Raw genomic sequence first — 19102 nt, forward strand, 5'->3', positions numbered from 1 at the left:
AGTTCCTGCTACTGTCATAGATAAGATACAGGCTGTCTGTCTTCCTTAAAAGTTGGTACAAAAGAGTATTGTCTGGAACTGGGGGACCACAAAGCAGGAGGCTTTACCTAAGCCAAAATAACAGTGAAACAAATCCAGTCCTTGGGTGTTTTAACACAAGGACAACCATGTAAACTGAATGTTTCTAGTTACCCAGAAGGATTCAGATGGGGTTTCCAGCAGAGGCAAGGAGTGCCCCTTGGTATCTGGTCCCAGTTGTAAAAAGGGGCTGCAAACCAATATAGCACACTGGAACAATTGTGTGCTGCTTACCTGGCCCTCCAGCAGGTGGAGCCCATAACCCGTTTCCTGCAAGTCACAGTCCGTAGTCATCTGCTCATTGTGGGGTGGCCATGGGATGCTTTCCAAAAGCCCCACTCGGGAACAAACCAAATACAGACATTGGCAAAATGACATACATACTTACCACAATGAGGGACCCTGACCCATAGCCCCTCAGTGCAAAACTACATGCCATTCTGGGATCAGTAACATACACCACAGAACAAATAACCCCCTTAAATGACGTGCCCATGCCTGAAACCCTGCAAAATGTATGGGAAGGAGAAAGATCAATCCTGGCAGAGGCCTGGTATACGGATGGCTCTGCAAGGGGCAACCCCTGCAGTGGACAGCAGTGGCCATCCAGCTTTTGACCAACAGCATGTGGTTGGACTCTGGCTCTAAATACAGTAGTCAGTGGGCCAAATTGTGGGCTGCCTGGATGGTGTTGACTTGTGAGCCCAATCAAATATGTCTGTGTGTGGACAGTTGGGCAGCCTATAAGGGGCTCACCCTGTGGATGGTACAATGAACACGAAAAAAATGGACTATTAATGATAGCCTGTTGTAGGGGGCAGAACTCTGGGATAACATCTGGCAGTGGGTCTGAGGAATGATGATAACAGTGTACCATGTGTCTGCTCATCGGGTGACAATGCCACCAGGGAACAAACAAGCAGACAAGTTAGCTCAGATTCGTCTCCTGGAAAAAGTGCCAGCTGAAAGAATGGTAGAGTGGCTACACAAGAAGACCGGACACAAAGGAAAAAGGACCCTATGGCTACTGCCAAGGCCTGAGGCCTCCCCCTACATTACGCTGATGTGGGGAAAGTCTGTCAGGTGTGCCCTTCTTGTTTCTTACAGAGACCCTGGGCCATTCTCTGGGACACAGGCCAAATTGCCAAAAACATCCAGCCTGCTCAACACTGGCAGGTGGACTACACTGGGCCTTTGCCTCTTTCTAATGGCTGTCAGTATGCCCCTACTTGTGTGAACATGTCTACAGGAATGCTCCAGGCATATCCCAGCAAGAGGGCCACACAAAGACCACCATAAGGGACCTGGGACACCTCTGTGCTACGTATGGTGTTCCCATGGACATTGACAGTGACGATGGTACACGTTTTACTGGCCGCCAGGTACGGATGTAGACTGATCAGATGGACATACGTTGACATTTTCACTTGCCATACAACCCCACAGCTGTGGGGCTGATGGAACAAATCAACAGCTTGCTGAAACAACAACTAAGAACAGAAGGCAAGACCTTCTTGCCCACTGGACAAGGCGCCTGGCAACTGCAATATGTCAACTAAATAAACATGAGATGCACTCAACCAGGTGCATATCAGATGTTGACACAAAGACCTGATATGACGATACCTCTATAGACAAGGGCTAATCAAAGAGAGAAACTACAACCACAGATGGGCACTTAGAACAACTTGCTTTTTCTTCTGCCACAGAACTCCCTACTGGGACCCACATGGTCACTTGGCCCTGGGACTGACAGGTGGGGCCCCACTGGTACAGTCTCTTTACCCATTGGGGGACAGGCTTAGAAGAGGATATCACAGTAACACCTCTAATTCCACAAGGCCCTTTCATCCTTTCCCTCTGGTGTGTCTTGTTGGATGGTCGTGACCTCCCTGTTCTATTCCCCTCTAAACATCTTACTTTTTGTCCGTAGGACAACATCTGCCAACCTTTTCACTGCTTGGACACACACGGTTGCTGGCATACAAAATCACTCCAACTGCTGGGTATGCAGCGAGCTGCCTCTCTCTTCAACTATGGCGTTACCACGGTGTCTCCAAGCTGCCAATGCCTCTGACTGGAGAGCCCTGCGAGAGTGGAGGATTGTTGCGGACTTTCCCATTTCTACGCCCCTCCACCTGATGATGTGTTTTCTTTGGTGTCCTTGCCTTTTCACTACTCTTTTATTTTCATGTTGTGCTCTCTATTATGGTGTTGTGGTCTCAAGCTACAGTGCTCCTCTCTGTTTCTGGCTCAAGGGAAACCATGGAAGACTGGCATGATGAGATTGTAAGGGCCATTCGGACAATAGCGGGGTAGATAATGTCAGTGTGCCCCTTTAAAATCACGTGTCCTTGAGGCTCCTTGTCTGGGCTATGTGCCAGCACTCACAATGATAACAGTCCTGGGCTTGCCCAACCCAGCTGTTATCTCACGGGAGAGTTAGCACCAAGACCCTGGTGGTCTGAGGGAATGTGGAGGGCCTTGTGTGTGAGGGTCTGGTCCTTGTAATGCAGGTCATACAGGGATGACCCCCTTGGCAAGCATGCAGCCTTTGTTCCTCTGCCTACTTAAGCAAGCCTCTCTCAGGGGGCGGCAGCAGATGCACATTTCCTGTCCAGCTGGCCACCACTGGACCTTCCCTGTAAGTGACTTCCTAATAAACCTTTATGTCTAGTTCACTGTCTCTGGGTCTTTCCTTTGGTCACTCAGCAACCTATCCCACACTGCTTGCCCAGCCGGGCGTGTGTTGGAACAGACATCTACTCCATAGAAGTAGTTTCTGGTGCTCCCACTGAATGCTTAATTTTAAACAGTCCACGTGTCTAGGTCACGAGAAGCAAAGCCCAGGCCCCGAGTAACTGACTGCCTCTCACGCAGGAGCACGTGCTTTATTCGTGGAGGCTGACAGCCCTTGCCCTCAGTTGCCATCCGGAGCCTCTTCGTAATAAATGGTAAGCAGGATGTTTCTTCTGGAGACACCTTGAGTCTGCTTTCAAGGCCATACTTTCAACCTGGACAGAAAATGTGTCAGGTGTGCGTCCCGCTTACCTCCGTTGACCACAGATGTGACTGTAAACGTGGGTGGAGAGGGAGTGTCAGACTGAAGCCACCCTCTAGCCTCACGCGAGTTGTTCTGGAAAGAATTCCCGTGTGTGGACAGAAAGGCCGATGAGTTCTTGATAAACGTGAGGCAAGTCACATCTTTGACCATTTAGGTGGAACAGAATGTGTTGTGTCTCGACCTGGTAATTCTTCAGGAAGATGTTGGCCCAGGCCTGCATTTTGAGAAGCTGGTGTAGAGTTTCAGGGGGCTTCCTGGCAGACCAGTGTGTCCCTATTTTGGGGCAGCTTTAGAGTTTTCCTCGACACAAGAAAAGATATATTTGGGGTTTGTTCTACTGCGCTCATGTCCTCCCCACCTTCCAACTAGATTCTCCCAAGGAGCCTTTCAATAGTCATTCTTAGGAATCCCAGCCCTACAGGCTCTGGCTTAACTGTTCTAGGACGGGGCCTGGACATTCCTTTTTTGTTTGAAAGTCTCCCCGTGATTCTAATCTGCAGCCAGGGTTGAGAGCCGCTCCTCTATGGACTTGTTTCTACAAGGCGTTACTGCTCAATGTGTGGTCTGAGGACCCCTGGCATCGGTGTATTAGCTTCCTGTGGCCGCTGTACCAAATACAACAGACTTGGAGTCTCTCTGAGTCTCCTCAGGTGCTATACCAAATACTGCAGGCTGGTCAGCTTATAAACAACTGCTATTTCTCCCAGTTCTGGAGACTGGGAAGTCCAGGTCAAGGTGCTGGCACTCGGTGTCTGTGAGAACCAGCTTTCTGGTTCACAGACAGTGCCTTCCAGCTGTAACTTCATACGGCAGAAGGGGACTTTCCTGGGTCTCTTTTATAAGGACACTGATCCCATTCATGAAGGCTCTGTGCTCAAGACCTAATCAATTCCCAGCGGCCCCACCCCCTAATACTATTGTCTCAGGGGTTAGGATTTCAACATAGGAATTTGAGGGCACACAGACATTCACACCATAACAGTGTCTCACAACAACACACACTTATTCTCACAGTTCTGGAGGTCAGAAGTCCAAAAATCAATTCCACTGGGCTGAAATCAAGGTATAGGGGCTCCCTCCAGTGGTCACCCGGAGAGAATTAGTTTCTTTGCCTTTTCTAGCTTTGAGCAGCATTCTTGGGCTTGTGGTCCCTTCCTCCAACCTCAAAGACAGCAGGGTAGCATTTTGCTTTAGCGGTTACGTTGCCTTCAGCTGTAGTCAGCTCTCCCTCTACCTTCCTCTTACAAGGACACTCGTGATTGCATTAGAGCCCCATCTGGATAATGCAGGCTCATCTCCCCATCTAAGATCTCTTCTGCAAAAGACCTTCTGCCATATACAGGTCCCAGGTATCAGGACTCAGATTTTTCTGGAAGCCATTAGCCTACCACCACCAGCAGGATGTGGAACTAGAAATGCAGAACCTCGGTCCCCACCTGAGACCTGCTGGATCAGAATCTGCATTTTAGCAAGATCACCATGTGATTCACTTGCACACTATGGGATCCATCCCAAGGAATTCTCTAATAATTGACTCCCAGGTCAAATACAAATTAAAGGAGTATTTTCTCTAGGAGCCTTTTTAGGTCACAGTGGATGATCAGATGACTGATTCTTTTCCCGAACATTATAAATAAGTGCTCATCTCAATGACAGTGGTCTCCAGAATTCTCAGTGAAGCCCCAAGCCCTAAGCACCAGGATGTCAGAGCTCCTCTTTGCTTCTGATAGCTCAGCACAAGGCTTGCCACTGGGGCTTACAACAGTTCAGTTCTTTAAAAGCGGCATAAGGAAGGTAAATTCTACAAACCTGGGTGGCTTCTCCTGTTAACATCAGTTTTACCGCCCCCATACAGGTTTTCTTTGGCTGGCAAGTCAGGAATCGGGGTGGGTAACTCTTAACGTTATATATACTCTGGCAATATGTTCACCTTCTGCTCGTATGTAAGGGCGAGGGGAGGAAAAGTAGCTTGTTGACCACAGTCCCCAATGTTACACTTCTCTCATATTTAAGCAATAAGAGACAGACTTCAGCCTTTTTAAGACGTTAATTTCACAGACGGAAAGCAGAAAAGAGCTAGTTAATGCTAGATCCAAAATGAAATTAAGAACGGCTTCTCAGAAGCAGAGCAACGACCTGACGCCTCTGGATGACGAAGGAGGGACTGTGAAACACCCGAACAGTCCACAGGAGGGCAGCAGAGCTATGATTATACAGACTGACCATTTTGGTGTAACCTATCCTGAACGAGCCCGGAAATGACAAAAGCAGTCCACTGTTGAGTCCCCAGTTCATATCCTTCTCAGGGCAACATTTCTTCGGCCCAATTTGTGCTACTAAATATAACAGCGTAAAACATAACCTGTAGAAATGTAAGCTGAATCAGCGTGGCGTCCCTCCTCTTCTCCCACTGACTTACTTGCGAGAGCCTGCCAGTGAGGGCTCAGAAGAGGCGGGATCTACTCCACCTGAGCATAATGTGCTGCCTGACTGTTTCCTTTTTCAGTCCTTTCCTACGACAGACAGCAAATACATAATTAAGTTTCCTTTCCTGAAATACACGGCTTCATTTTTACTCTGACTTTTGGCAGATGAGGTGAGATGCACACAAAGACTAAGATTCTGATACGACTGAAGGTTATCTGATGAATTTATTCCCAAAGAAACTGTCTACTTTTAGATGACATATTACAGTAAGACATCTCCTTATCCAAGGAGGGACAGAAAACCCCCTATAGCCAGAATTTAGAGCGGATTCTAATTCTCTTAAAGATGGAATTCTCTTTAAGAAAACTACAAGACCGCAGCACTCACTCTGTACCACGAGCTGGTATCCTTGTTACGGGTGTTAGAGCTCCCAAACTTTTTACAGAAGTAGCAACTGATTCTGAATCCTTATTGATTCCCTAGACTGGTTTATTGGCATGAAAAAAGGCAAGAGACAAATGCCATCTATAAACTTTATAGCTTCTTTAAATCACCAAGAGGTTAAAATAATTTTTTAAAAAGTAGAATTTTACCCTATTAAGAGTATTTTCCAATAATATTCTTAGTTAAGGAAGTCAAACTTGTTCAAAATCCCATTTTCATTGTTCTTGTTTTTAATTTTTAAGGTCTGAATGAGTATACTTATATTTGTAAAGACTTTTTACAATAAACATATATAAAACCCATTTTAAACTTGTTGAAAGAATGAATCTTTATTTGGCATTAATCTTTGACCAAAAAAGATTTCAGAATCACTGTCTTTATGAATGAAATGTAATTTCATTTTGAACCATATTTCTCTAAATTTGGAGTTTTTTTAAAAAAAATCATTTCCTCATCTTATTACTACCAGGGATTATGTGAAGTCCATCCATGTCGTCACAAATAACAGGATTTCCTCCTTTTTAATGGCTGAATAGTATTCCCTTGCATATACAGATATACACACCACACTGTCTTTATCTACTCATCTGTCAATGGACACATGCTGTTTCCATGTCTGGTTCTTGTAAATAGTGCTGCAATAAACAGGGAGCTGCAGAAATCTCGTCCACACAGTGGTTTAGTTTCCTTTGGACAATACCCAAGTGGAATTGGAATACCCAAGTGGATGTGGAATTGCTGGATCATATGGTAGTTCTATTTTTAATTTTTTGAGGAACCCCCATACTTTTTACCATAGTACTTACATGAATTTACCATAGATCATGAGAATTCAAGAGAACCAAAAGATAAACTGAGGCACTGGTTTGTCAAGACTGTTTAATGTGTCTGCTTTACTGGTGTGGTTGACTTATTCTGGTAAGTGCTGTATGCGGCACTCTCCTCTGTTTCCCTATAAGGCAAGGTAAAAAGATAGCATCAGAGATAACTAGAATTTAGTACAGAAATTCAATTCCAGAAGCCCATTTAGAAAATGGATAATTAAAAAACCCCTGTATTTATAGCATTAAGAGCCCCTGAACTATGAAAAATGATTCTTTTAATTTAAAAATGGTCAACTAGTCTCACTGTGGAAACATTTCTTCTATCCCTGTATTTTTTATTCTCTCCAAAATAAGCAATAGAGCCGTAATGTATAAAGTACTATTAAATATTTCCTCATTTTAATTTAGGGCCAATGGGAAAGACTGTTTTCCTAATATCACAATTTTAAATCTGGCTCTAAGATGGAACTTTTAAAAATGTAACCATTCCCACAGTGTTCAAGTTCAATGACGCCTCATTTACCCCTGACTGTCAAGGAAATCCTGTGCTCCAGTAAGAGATTCTCCTAAATAACTGAAGTTTCTGTCACTCTTTTACTGTAACAACAGTTATCTTTCTAAAATCTGTTATTCTGGTCCAGTGCTGTCCAGAGAAATATAATGCCAATCACATAGGTAATTTTAAGTTTTCTAGAAGCCACATTTAAAAAAGTAAAAGAAACAGGAAAAAATAATTTTAATATACTTCACTTAGCCCAATACAGTCAAAATATTAAGATTTGGCATTTATTTTTACATTTTTTTGTACTAAGTCTTTGAAATCTGGAGTGTATTTTGCACCTCCAGCACACCTTCCTCGGAACCGGCTACTTCTGAAGTCCTCAGTAGCCCCACGTGGCTATTGACTGTTGCACTGGAAAATGTGATTCTGGTCCCTGCCTTAGTAAATTGACTCTAAGAGACTAAAACTAAATTTGGACCAGTCAGTTATGCTTGCCACAGCAGACACTTCAGGGATGCCTACCAATGTAAGAGCCAACCAGGTTACTTTCGGGTACTTTGTTTCTCTTTGTGGGGGACCCATCATTATGAACCACCACTGTCACAGCACTATTCTTGCAATATGGCGATTTTTAAGGAATACTGTGGTGAGTGACGTAATAATTAGGCGTATCAGTATTTCTCCAAGACCATATTTTTCTAGTTTTCAAAGTCAATATATTTTTTTTTCTGTAGTAGTGGAATCCTTTTCTTTAAAACAGAAGTCTATTGGACTATCTTTCTATGAGAAAGATAATTAAGCATTAATATAAACTTAGAGAAATATTTGATGAGACAAAGCTATTTGAAAATGGTAAAAATCTGAAACTGAATTACTAATTACAGTTATTTTATATTAACGTCAGCATTCATTTAATTAACTTCAAATCTTTACAGACACCTTGAAGCTCACGACAGTGTGAAAATGACTTTCCCGTTTGGCTTTAGCCTCAAAGGAAATGCAAAGAGCCCAGGCAGACACACAGGGCTGGTGGGCCCAGACTGTCACTCTAGTTGGTATGTTCTGTCTTTCCCTTTGCCCCTGCGATCAAAGACACTGCTTGGCTTTTACCAAGAAGTTGCCCTTCCTGTTGGCCTTTGCAGAATCTGTTCTGTAATTCTTTTTTTATTTTTTAAGATTTATTTTCAATTATTTTATTGCGATCATAATGGTTTATAACATTGTGTAATTTCAGGTGTACATTATTGTTTATCAGTTTCTGTATAGACTGCATCGTGCTCACCACCAGTAGTCTAATTTTTATCTGTTAGCATACCTATGTGTCCCTTACCCCTTTCACCGCCCCCCAGCCCCCTTCCCCTCTGGTAACCACTAATCTGTTCTCTTTATCCATGTGATTGTTTATCTTCCACACATGTGTGAAATCATGCAGTATTTATCTCTGTGTGGCTTATTTCACTTAACGTCATACCCTCAAGGCCCATCCATGTTGTTGCAAATGGGATGATTCTGTCTTTTTTCATGGCTGAATAGTATTTCATTGTGTATATATACCACACCTTCTTTATCCATTCATCTGTTGATGGGCACTTGGGTTGCTTCCATGTCTTGGCTATTGTGAATAATACTGCAATGAACCTAGGGGTGCATATATATCTTTGGATTGTTGATTTCAGTTCTTTGGATAAATATCCAGTAGTGGGATAGCTGGATTGTATGGGATTTCTATTTTTAATCTTTTGAGAACTCTCCATCCTGTTTTCCATAGTGGCTGCACCAGTTTGCATTCCCACCAGCAGTGGATGAGGGTTTCCTTTTCTTCACAACCTCTCCAACATTTGTAAATTTTGTCTTGGTAGTTATAGCCATTCTGATACACATAAGGTGATATCTCATTGTAGTTTTGATTTGCATTTCCCTAATAATTAGAGATGTTGAACATCTTTCCATGTGCCTGTTGGCCATCTGTATATATTCTTGGGGAAAACATCTGTTCATATCCTCTGCCTATTTTTTGTTCGAATTGTTTGGTTTTTTGTTGTTGAGTTGTGTGAGTTCTTTATATATTTTGGAAATTAATCCCTTGTTGGATATATGATTTCTCCCAGTTGGTGGTCTATCTTTTCATTTTTTCATGGGTTCCTTTGCCTTGCAGAAGCTTTTCAGTCTGAGGCAGTCCTATTTCTTAATTTTTTCTTTTGTTTCCTTTGCCTGAGTAGACATGGTATTTGAAAAAATGCTGCTAAGACCAATGTCAACGAGTGTATTGCCTATATTGTCTTCTAGGAGTTTTACAGTTTCAGGTCTTACATTCAAGTCTTTAATCTATTTTGAGTTAATTTTTATGTATGGTACAAGACAATCGTCTACTTTCATTCTTTTGCATGTGACTGTCCAGTTTTCGCAACACCGTTTATTGAAGAAACTTTCCTTTCTCTTGGTATGTTCTTGGCTATTTGTGTGGTTTTATTTCTGGGCTTTCAATTCTGTTCCATTGATCTGTGTCCTTTTTTGTGCCACTGTCATGCTATTTTGATTATTGATGCATTGTAGCATATTTTGAAGCCAGGGATAGTGATGCTCCAGCTTTGTTCTTTTTTCTCAGGATTGCTTTGGCTACTTGAGGTCTTTTATTGTTCCATATAAATTTTAGGATTCTTTGTTCTATTTCCATGAAGAATGTCATTGGGATTCTGATTGGGTTTGCACTGAATCTGTAGATTGATTTAGGCAATATGGACATTTTAACGATGTTTATTCTTCCAATTCATGAGCATGGAATATCTTTCCATTTCTTTATATCTCCTTCAGTTTCTTTCAATAATGTCTTATTGTTTTCAGTGTATAGGTCTTTCACCTCTTTGGTTAAATTTATTCCTAGATATTTTTTTCTTTTTGTTGTGATTGTAAATGGGATTGTATTCTTGATGTCTCTTTCAGCTAGTTTGTTATTACTATATGGAAATGGAACTGATTTTTGTAAGTTGATTTTGTACCCTGCAACTTTGCTGTAGTTGATTATTTCTAAAAGTTTTCTGGTGGATTCTTTAGGGTTTTCTCTGTATAGAAGCATGTCATCTGCAAACAGCAAGAGTTTCATTTCTTCCTTTCCAATTTGGATTCCTTTTATTTCTTTTTCTTGCCTAATTGCTCTGGCCAAAACCTTCAGGACTATATTGTATAGCAGTGGCAAGAGTGGGCACCCTTGTTTTGTTCCTGTTCTCAGAGGGATGGCTTTCAGTTTTTCACTGTTAAGTATGATCCTGGCTGTGGGTTTGTCATATATGGCCTTTATTATGTTGAGGTACTTTCTTTCTATACCCATTTTATTCAGAGTTTTTTTTTTTATTATAAATGGATGTTGGATCTGTCAAATGTTTTCTCTGCATCTATTGAGATGAATGATGATCATGTGGCTTTTCTTCCTCATTTTGTTAATGTGGTGTATCACATTGCTTGATTTGTGGATGCTGAACCACCCCCACACCCCTAGTATAAATCCCACTTGATCATGGTGTCTGGTTTTAATGTATTACTATATTCAGTTTGCCAGTATTTTGTTGAGGATTTTTGCTTCTGTGTTCATCAGCAATATTGGCTTATAATTTTCCTTCTTTGTGCTGTCCTTGCCTGGTTTTGGTATCAGGGTAATGCTGGCCTCATAGAATTGTTTAACAAGTGTTCCATCTTCTTCAATGTTTTGGAATAGTTTGAGAAAGATAGGTATTAAATCTTTGTCAAATGTTTGGTAGAATTCTCCAGAAAAGCCATCTGGTCCTGGACTTTTATTTTTTGGGAGGTTTTTGATCCCTGTTTTAATCTCTTTACTTGTGATTGGTCTATTCAGATTCTCTATTTCTTCTTGATTCAGTTTTGGGAGGTTGTATGAGTCTAAGAATTTATCCATTTCTTCTAAATTTTCCAATTTATTGACATATAGTTTTTCATAGATTTCTTTTATAATCCTCTGTATTTCTGTGGTGTCCATTATAATTTCTCCTCTTTCATTTCTAATTTTATTTATTTGAGCCTTCTCTCTTTTTTTCTTTGAATCTCACTAAGGGTCTGTCAATTTTGTTTATCTTCTCAAAGAACCAACTCTTAGTTTCCTTGATCATATCTACTGTTTTTGTAGCCTCTATTTCATTTACTTATGCTCTGATCTTTATTATTTCCATCCTTCTGCTGACTTTGAGCTTTGTTTGTTCTTTTTCTAGTTCTGTTAGGTGTAGTTTAAGATTACTTATTTGAGATTTTTTTGTTTGTTGAGGTGGGCCTGTATTGCTATAAATTTCCCTCTTTTAGCTGCTTTTAATGCATCCCATAAGAGGTGGTATGTTGTCTTCTTATTTTCATTTGTCTCCAGGTGCTTTTTAATTTCTCCTTTGATTTCTTCATTGATCCAATGGTTGTTCAGTAGCATGTTGTTTAGTCTCCACATATTTGTTGCTTTCCCAGCTTTTTTCTTGTAGTTTTCTAGTTTCATAGCATCGTGGTCAGAAAAAAGGAGGTTGATATGATTTCAATCTTCTTAAATTTATTGAGGCTTGCCTCTTTCCCAGTATATGGTCTATCTTTGAGAATGTTCCATGGGCACTTGAGAAGAATGTGTATTCTGCTGTTTTATGATGGAATGCTCTCTAAACATCTATTAAGTCCATCTGATCAAGTGTTTCACTTAAATCCACTATTTCCTTGTTGACTTTCTGTCTGATCTACCCATTGATGTAAGTGGGGTGTTAAGGTGCCCTACTATTATTGTGTTGCTGTTACTTTCTCCCTTAGGTGTGTTAACAATTGCTTTACATACTTTGGTGCTCCTGTATTAGGTGCATATATATTCCTAAGTGTTATGTCCTCTTGGTGGAAAGTCCCTTTTATCATTATATACTGTCCCTCTTTGTCTGTCATTGGCTTTTTCATCTTGAAGTCTGCTTTGTCTAATATAAGTATGGCAACACCTGCCTTCTTTTGTTTGCCATTTGCTTGGAGTATCATCTTCCATCCCTTCACCCTGAGCCTATGTTTGTATTTAGAGCTGTGTTTCCTGGAGGGAGCATATTGTTGGGTTTTGTTTTTTAATCCATCCAGCTACTCTATGTCTTTTGAAAGGAGAATTCATTCCATTTACATTTAGAGTAATTATTGATATATGAAGGCTTAAGACTGCCATTTTAGCTCTTGTTTTCCGGTTGTTCTATATTTCCATTGTTTCTCTTCCTTTATATTTCTGACTGCCATTTCATTTTGGTGGTTTTCTGTGGTGGTTTTGTCATTTTTTACATATTGTGGCTCTGCTCTGATTTTTTTCTTTACTGGTTACTGTGAGGTTTGTATAAAAGATCTCATAGATGAAATAGACCGTTTTCTGATACTCTTTTACCTCCATTAGCCTAAGCAGGTTCCAGCCCTTTTCTCTTCCCCTTCTGAGTTATTGTTGTCACAAATTATTCTGTTTTGTGTTGTGAGTTTGTGACTACGTTGAAGTGTTTTTAGTTACTTTTGATGCTTTCTTTCCCTTTATCCTTTAAGTTATAATTAAGTATTTGCTACTCTGTTCTGAAAGAGAGCCACAGTTTTCTGATTTGTCTGTCTATTTATCCCTTTGCTCAAAGCTTTGTATACCTTTGCCTTTTTGTGTCAGGAATGAGGGCATCCTTGATCATTTCTTATAGGGGAGGTCTAGTGGTGATGGACTCCCTCAACTTTTGTCTATGTGGGAAAGCTTTTACTCCTCTTTTGTATCTGAAGGATAGTTTCACTGGATAGAGTATTCTTGGCTGAAAGTTTTTGTCTTTCAGTATTTTGAATATATCTTTCCATTCTCTCCTAGCCTGTGAGATTTCTGCTGAGAAATCTGCTGAAAGCCTGATAGGGGATCCTTTTTAGGTTATGTTCTTCTGCCTTGCTGCCCTTAATATATTTTTTTTTGTCATTCACTTTTGCCAGTTTTACTATTATATGCCTTGAAGGTCTTTTATCATTGACGTATTTAGGAGTTCTATCATCTTCATGTACTTGTAAGTCCAGTTCCTTCCCCAGGTTTAGGAAGTTCTCAGCTTTTATTTCTTTGAACAACTCTCTGCTCCTTTTCCCCCTTCTTCTCCCTCTGGAATACCTATAATCCTTATATTGCTTGTCCTAATTAAGTCAGATATTTCTCAAAGAATTGCTTTATTTATTTGAAATCTTAGCTCTCTCTCCTCCTCCACCTGAAGCATTTCTATATTTCTATCCTCTAAATCACTAATTCTTTCCTTCACAATGTCAGCTCTATATTTTAAGGATTCTAGATTATTTTTATCTCTTTGTGTTCCTCATATCCAGAATTTATATTTAATAGTTTTTAAATAGTTTTTTAAATAGTTTTAACTTTTTTTTTTAATAGTTTCAATCTCTTGGTGAAGTATTCCTTCTTCTCATTAATTTTATTCCTGAGCTCATTGAACTGTCTTTCTGAGTTTTCTTGTAACTTGTTGAGTTTCATTATGACAGCTATTTTGAATTCACTACAATTTAGATTATGAATTCCTGTGACTTCAGGGTTGGATTCTGGGGACTTGTCATTTTCTTTCTGCTCTGAATTGTTGCTGTAGTTTCTTATGGTGTTTGATGAACTAATGCTTTGCTGGTGCATTTGTGATAGTATCAGTTCACAGCTCCATCTGCTACCACTGAGGGGAGGCAGGAGCTGAATTTCTGATCCCACCCTGTCTGCTGGAAGTTGTGGGATATGGTGGGTGGTCCTACTAGCTGGGAAAGCATTCATGCACAGGCTCAGGGCTGGGGCCACTTCTTACATTTGCACTGAGGTGTGTTCCCACTTCTGGGGCTGCAGCAGTACTATGGGTGCTCCTGCCCACCAAGAAAGCACTCGCACATGCATGTAGATCTGCCACTGCTTCTTCTTAAGGTCACACCAGCTGCAGTGCTTGGTGGGTGGGACTTCTTCATGGGGTCCAAGCCTGGGCCATTCATTGAGATTTCAGTGGCATGGTGGGCTCTCCTGCCAGCTGGGAAAATGTTGGTGTGAGTGCTCAGGGCTGCCTCTGCCTCTTCTTACAGTAATGCCAAGGTGAGTTCCCACTCGCAGGATGACAGTGGCACTATGTGTGCTCCCAGCTGGGAAAGCATTCATGTGTGCACACAGGGCTGCCATGGAAGGGCTGAGGAGTGCTCACCTATCTCCACTACATCCCAGAGGTCTAGTCCATCCACTTTCAGATATATAGCTGCGTGGGTCTCTCAGGCACTCTGTTGTGCTGTGTGGGTATCCTCTATTGGTCAATGAATGTCCACTTAATTGTAGTTCAAAGGAAGAGAGATGAAGGGAATAGCTAACTCCACCATGTTGCTGACATCACTCCAAACTCTTGATTGTAACCTAGGGTAGCACCTCACATTGTAAGTGGTGGGATACACATCTCCCTCTCTTCCCAGCTATGTAGACACATATTTTAGCACAAGTAGAAGAACACTTCCAATTCATTTCATTCAAAGACAGAAGGTGGATGGGGTCAAAGCGTTTAAGGCAGTATGAGGAATAATTTTTCAAAATCTGAGGATTTTTTTGTTGGTTTCTCTTTCATATGCTAATAATATTCTGGTTAAGGGAAATATATAAATACTTTTACAGAGTTATTTACAAGTTGACATTGAATACATTTACAAAACTAAGTAAAATGTATTTTGGTTTCTGTAAAAGGACATTTTTTTCTCCCTGTACTTAAAATGAAAACATTATGCATAATTATTATGCAATTATTTCCTCACTTTTGATTCTCAGCTGCTAGAAGGTAGAGAAAGCTATGTAGTTTGATGAAAGGATGAGGGGACATTACTCTACTGGAGTATATGTCCAAACAAAAGCCATCAGGAATATTATGTTTAGAACAGGAATGGTAGAAAAAACCACCAATAATTGAACAAAGGAAATTGAAAAAATATGTGATTATTTAGGGTTTGTTACTAAGTGGACATATAGAATATAAAAGAATATATAGTCATCTATACGAGGTAGTATATCACATAAAAGCTCAGGTTTCTAGACTGGTTTACTTATTGGAAGGAATAAAAACTATGGAAACTGAAAAGTCATTAAGAAAATAGTGCACTTCTTCACAGTAATATTTTGATTCAAGTACTATCAAAGTTTGGGAGCATCAGAGCAATGTTTAGTCCATCTGAGAAAAAACGAAGACAGTTTGAAGATAAGTGAGCACATTTGGGCCTCCAAATAGCAGGTGCATTTTCATTCTGGTCCCATCATCTAAAAACTACAGCAAAGGAAAAGTCTATCCATCTAGTTTTAGGGTGACTGCTGGAGCATCCAGGTCATTTTGATCACACAACCCTTCTAATCAGATTCCAGGTTCAGGTCCAACTTGTGAGACTCGTCACAGGACCCTCACTTTTCATTGTTTTGTGCTGTAGCCACCACACCAGGTTATTTAGTAAAGGTTACCAGAACAATCAGAATTCACTAGATTAGAGGAAAATTGTTTTAAAACTAGTCAGTTTAGTTCAGTACTCATTCTATAATTTCTTATGATATTGTTAGGAAGTTAATTTATACTTTTTTCCCCAAAAGTGAGTCTGTGGAATAAGTCATTAATAAAAAGTTCCATTAATAGATCACACAGATGCTATTGGCAGAGTCTTCACAAATAATACTTTATCTTATCATCGACCCCTCCTATTCTCCACCCTGACAAAAAGGTTAAGACATAGTGCAAATTAGCCAGGAAATTCTGAGAATGTAAATGAAACATCAGGCACAAGGATAAAAACTGTGCATAGAAACAAACATGCACTTAAGTGGCCATGTGCTAACTATGCAGAGAGCAATGAATAATACCACAAACCGTAACTCACAGCAATGTTTGTCAGGAGTACCACTGCTTCTAAACTGCCAGTACTTCTATTAAATTTCCATAAGTCAAAGCATAAAATGTCCTGTTTAACTCTGCGCTTTCCATTTCAGAAAACATGGTCAAGTGTTTCACATCTTAAGATGGCACTGGAGTTACTGGCACAATGACAGTTTGACCACAGTGTTCAGAGGGCAAATGTAAGACGCCTACAGTGCATTTTATAAAAAGATTAACCTTACTAACCTCGTCTAATGTAAATAACTGTAATAAATATTTTTCTTCATGTACTTATCAAGACATCTTTGTATTTCATTTAACTGTCACAACTATATTTCATTATTTTCTTTAAAACAAATTGTGTGAACTATGTGAGCCTACATTAAAGTGTGCTACACTAGCCTGTTAGAGAAAAAAACTAACCCAACTTGTAGTATTTTAAGGCTTGTGTATACAAGGTATGGATAGAAAGAAAATTTCCCTGAAAGTTGCCATCACAAAATAACACTATCACATGGAAAGCAAGTTGTGTTTTATATATTTTAACTAACATATAACCATAGCATTTGAGAAAATTACCTGGCCTATCTAGGAATGCTAATTTGGGGCACCTCTTAAGAAATGTATGATTTGCATGTGTTTACACATATGAGTGATTTCATTTGTCATGGTTTCCTCACTATTAACATAACTACAAATGCCAATTATCACTGATTTGTGACACATTGTTACTTTTCTAACTGCAGAATATTGAAGTATGATATTTTCATGTAGAAGTCTAGGGTCTCACAATGCAGGGTCATTAGTAACCAAAATAATACCTGAAGTTTACATGTCTTTAGGTGGTTGTGATTCATCGGGAGGACCGAGATGTCCTAGAAAAAAAAAAGGAAATAAAAAAAAGTAAAAAAAAAAAAAAAAAAAAAGAATAAAAAGAGGTTTAAAGACAAATTCATAGGTTTGATTTTCTGGTCTTGTATAAAAACCATAATAACTTCATTTTCCTTATATAAACTATATTAAAGCTTCTCATTAAAAGTAGTATCACAAAATATTGTAAGATTATACTTAATGTCATCAGTAGTCTTCTTCCTGTCCAGTAACATTTGCTGTGACAATTCTGTGGTACATTTATGTGTAAGGCCATGCTACGTTTTGTTCTCATCATAAGAGAAGCTGACAATTTAATGAGAAAATATACTTGTGATCAAAAATAAAACTCAGTGCTACTTGATACAGACTTTCTAATTTATAAACAGATACATTTGCTAAATCGGTAGTTTACAATACCAAGATACTATTGTCTTTTTTCACTTTCATCCTTATGAGTGTATGGTGAACTTTTCCAGAGGGTACAAATTGCGTGTGATAACACAACAGACAGAATCTAGATGTCATTTTTTTTTTTTTTAAAGATTTTATTTTTTTCCTTTTTCTCCCCAAAGCCCCCCGGTACATAGTTGTATATTCTTCGTTGTGGGTCCTTCTAGTTGTGGCATGTGGGACGCTGCCTCAGCGTGGTCTGATGAGCAGTGCCACGTCCGCGCCCAGGATTCGAACCAACGAAACACTGGGCCGCCTGCAGCGGAGCGCGCGAACTTAACCACTCGGCCACGGGGCCAGCCCCTAGATGTCATTTTTTAAGAAATATATGGAAGACATTTGCGATAACGTAAAACAATGCCACTATTCTCACTATTTCTTTTGGAAAATTGATTTTTCACAAAAACATGGTGAATATGTTACCATGTATTGACCTTGCTGTTCTTAAAATAAACAATTATTTAAAAAGTCTCAGTTTTAATTCCAATATAATGAATGTCAGGATATAAGTCACATAAAGCTAAGCTCATTAGGGTCTTTGTTAATTTAAAAAAGTAAGGGGTTCTCAGGGCAAAAAGTGTGAGAACTGCTGGTCAAAATTCTACAGAGAGAACACAGTTAAGTTACCTTGACATAGTGGGGGATTGTCACTCCAATTCACATTTTCTCCATCAAGTTCACAATACAGAATTTTAGTTCCAATTAAGTTATAACTAAAAGAGAAAGAAAAAGTTACAGTGTTCTTTACCAGTCAACAAGATGCAAATAATAATGAAGAAAATGTTTATATGGTTGTTTTTCTGCACTACTGCAGTTTGAGAAAAAGTTTCTAATATAACAAACTGCTAATAAAATCTGCAATTTGACTAAAGCGTTTCTGCATTTGAACACGCATTGGCCAAGAGCAAAAATGTCTAAAGAAATATGTCATACCCGTCGGTCTGGCCTCTTTTCTCTCTCTGGCAATCACATCACACGCACATTTCTACGTCCTCACTCATGCCATTCTGCTCAGGAAGGACAGTGACTGAGGAGAGAGAACAGGCCCTGGAGCTTGCTGCCTGGATGCCAGTCCCAGCTCCATGAGGGACTTGTATTGGAGCTTGGGCGAGTCCCCTAATGCTTCTCTGGCTCAGCTTCCTCATCGATGAAGAGCGGATATAGCACCTACCTCATGGGGCTGTTCTGAGGCTTAGATGAGTTAGCATCTGGCACACAGTGAGGGCCATGTAGGTTTTGGCTCCTCTTCACCTGCTTTAGATCAGAATGTCTTTCTAGGAACAGGTCAGGAATTCTCCTGGATGAAATCTTCTCTGGTGACTTAAATTCACAGCTCCCTCTCCTCCTTCCGGACTCTCATTGTAGTAATCATGAGCAATTCTGTCTATTTGGTACTTCTCATTTACTATTTGGCTTTGACACCTCTCTAGATATATTGTGTTTTTCCAGAAGGCTACAACTTCTTTGAGAAGAGTCTCTGTCTTAAACTTTTGGTATTCCTCAAAGTGCCTAGCAGAGCCTCTCTCTATAAGTATTAACTCGATATTCCAAGATTTTTTTTTTATAGGAA

General features: G+C 40.0%; 1 protein-coding gene across 1 annotated transcript in view; it reads right to left on the reverse strand.

Annotated features, from left to right (window-relative positions):
• Positions 1–6878: 6878 nt before the first annotated feature.
• The window catches only part of LOC124251581 (membrane cofactor protein-like), a 40212-nt gene continuing 27988 nt past the window's right edge, over positions 6879–19102 (reverse strand). Inside the window, exons 7-9 of the mRNA XM_046684473.1 lie at positions 18160–18245; positions 17031–17084; positions 6879–6965 (exon numbers count right to left, since the gene is read on the reverse strand). Of these exons, the coding sequence (XP_046540429.1) occupies positions 17038–17084; positions 18160–18245 (133 nt within the window). The 3' untranslated portion in view covers positions 6879–6965; positions 17031–17037. The remainder of the gene's footprint in view (positions 6966–17030; positions 17085–18159; positions 18246–19102) is intronic.

This window comes from Equus quagga, chromosome 13, assembly GCF_021613505.1.
Source record: "Equus quagga isolate Etosha38 chromosome 13, UCLA_HA_Equagga_1.0, whole genome shotgun sequence".
Lineage (NCBI taxonomy): Eukaryota > Metazoa > Chordata > Mammalia > Perissodactyla > Equidae > Equus > Equus quagga.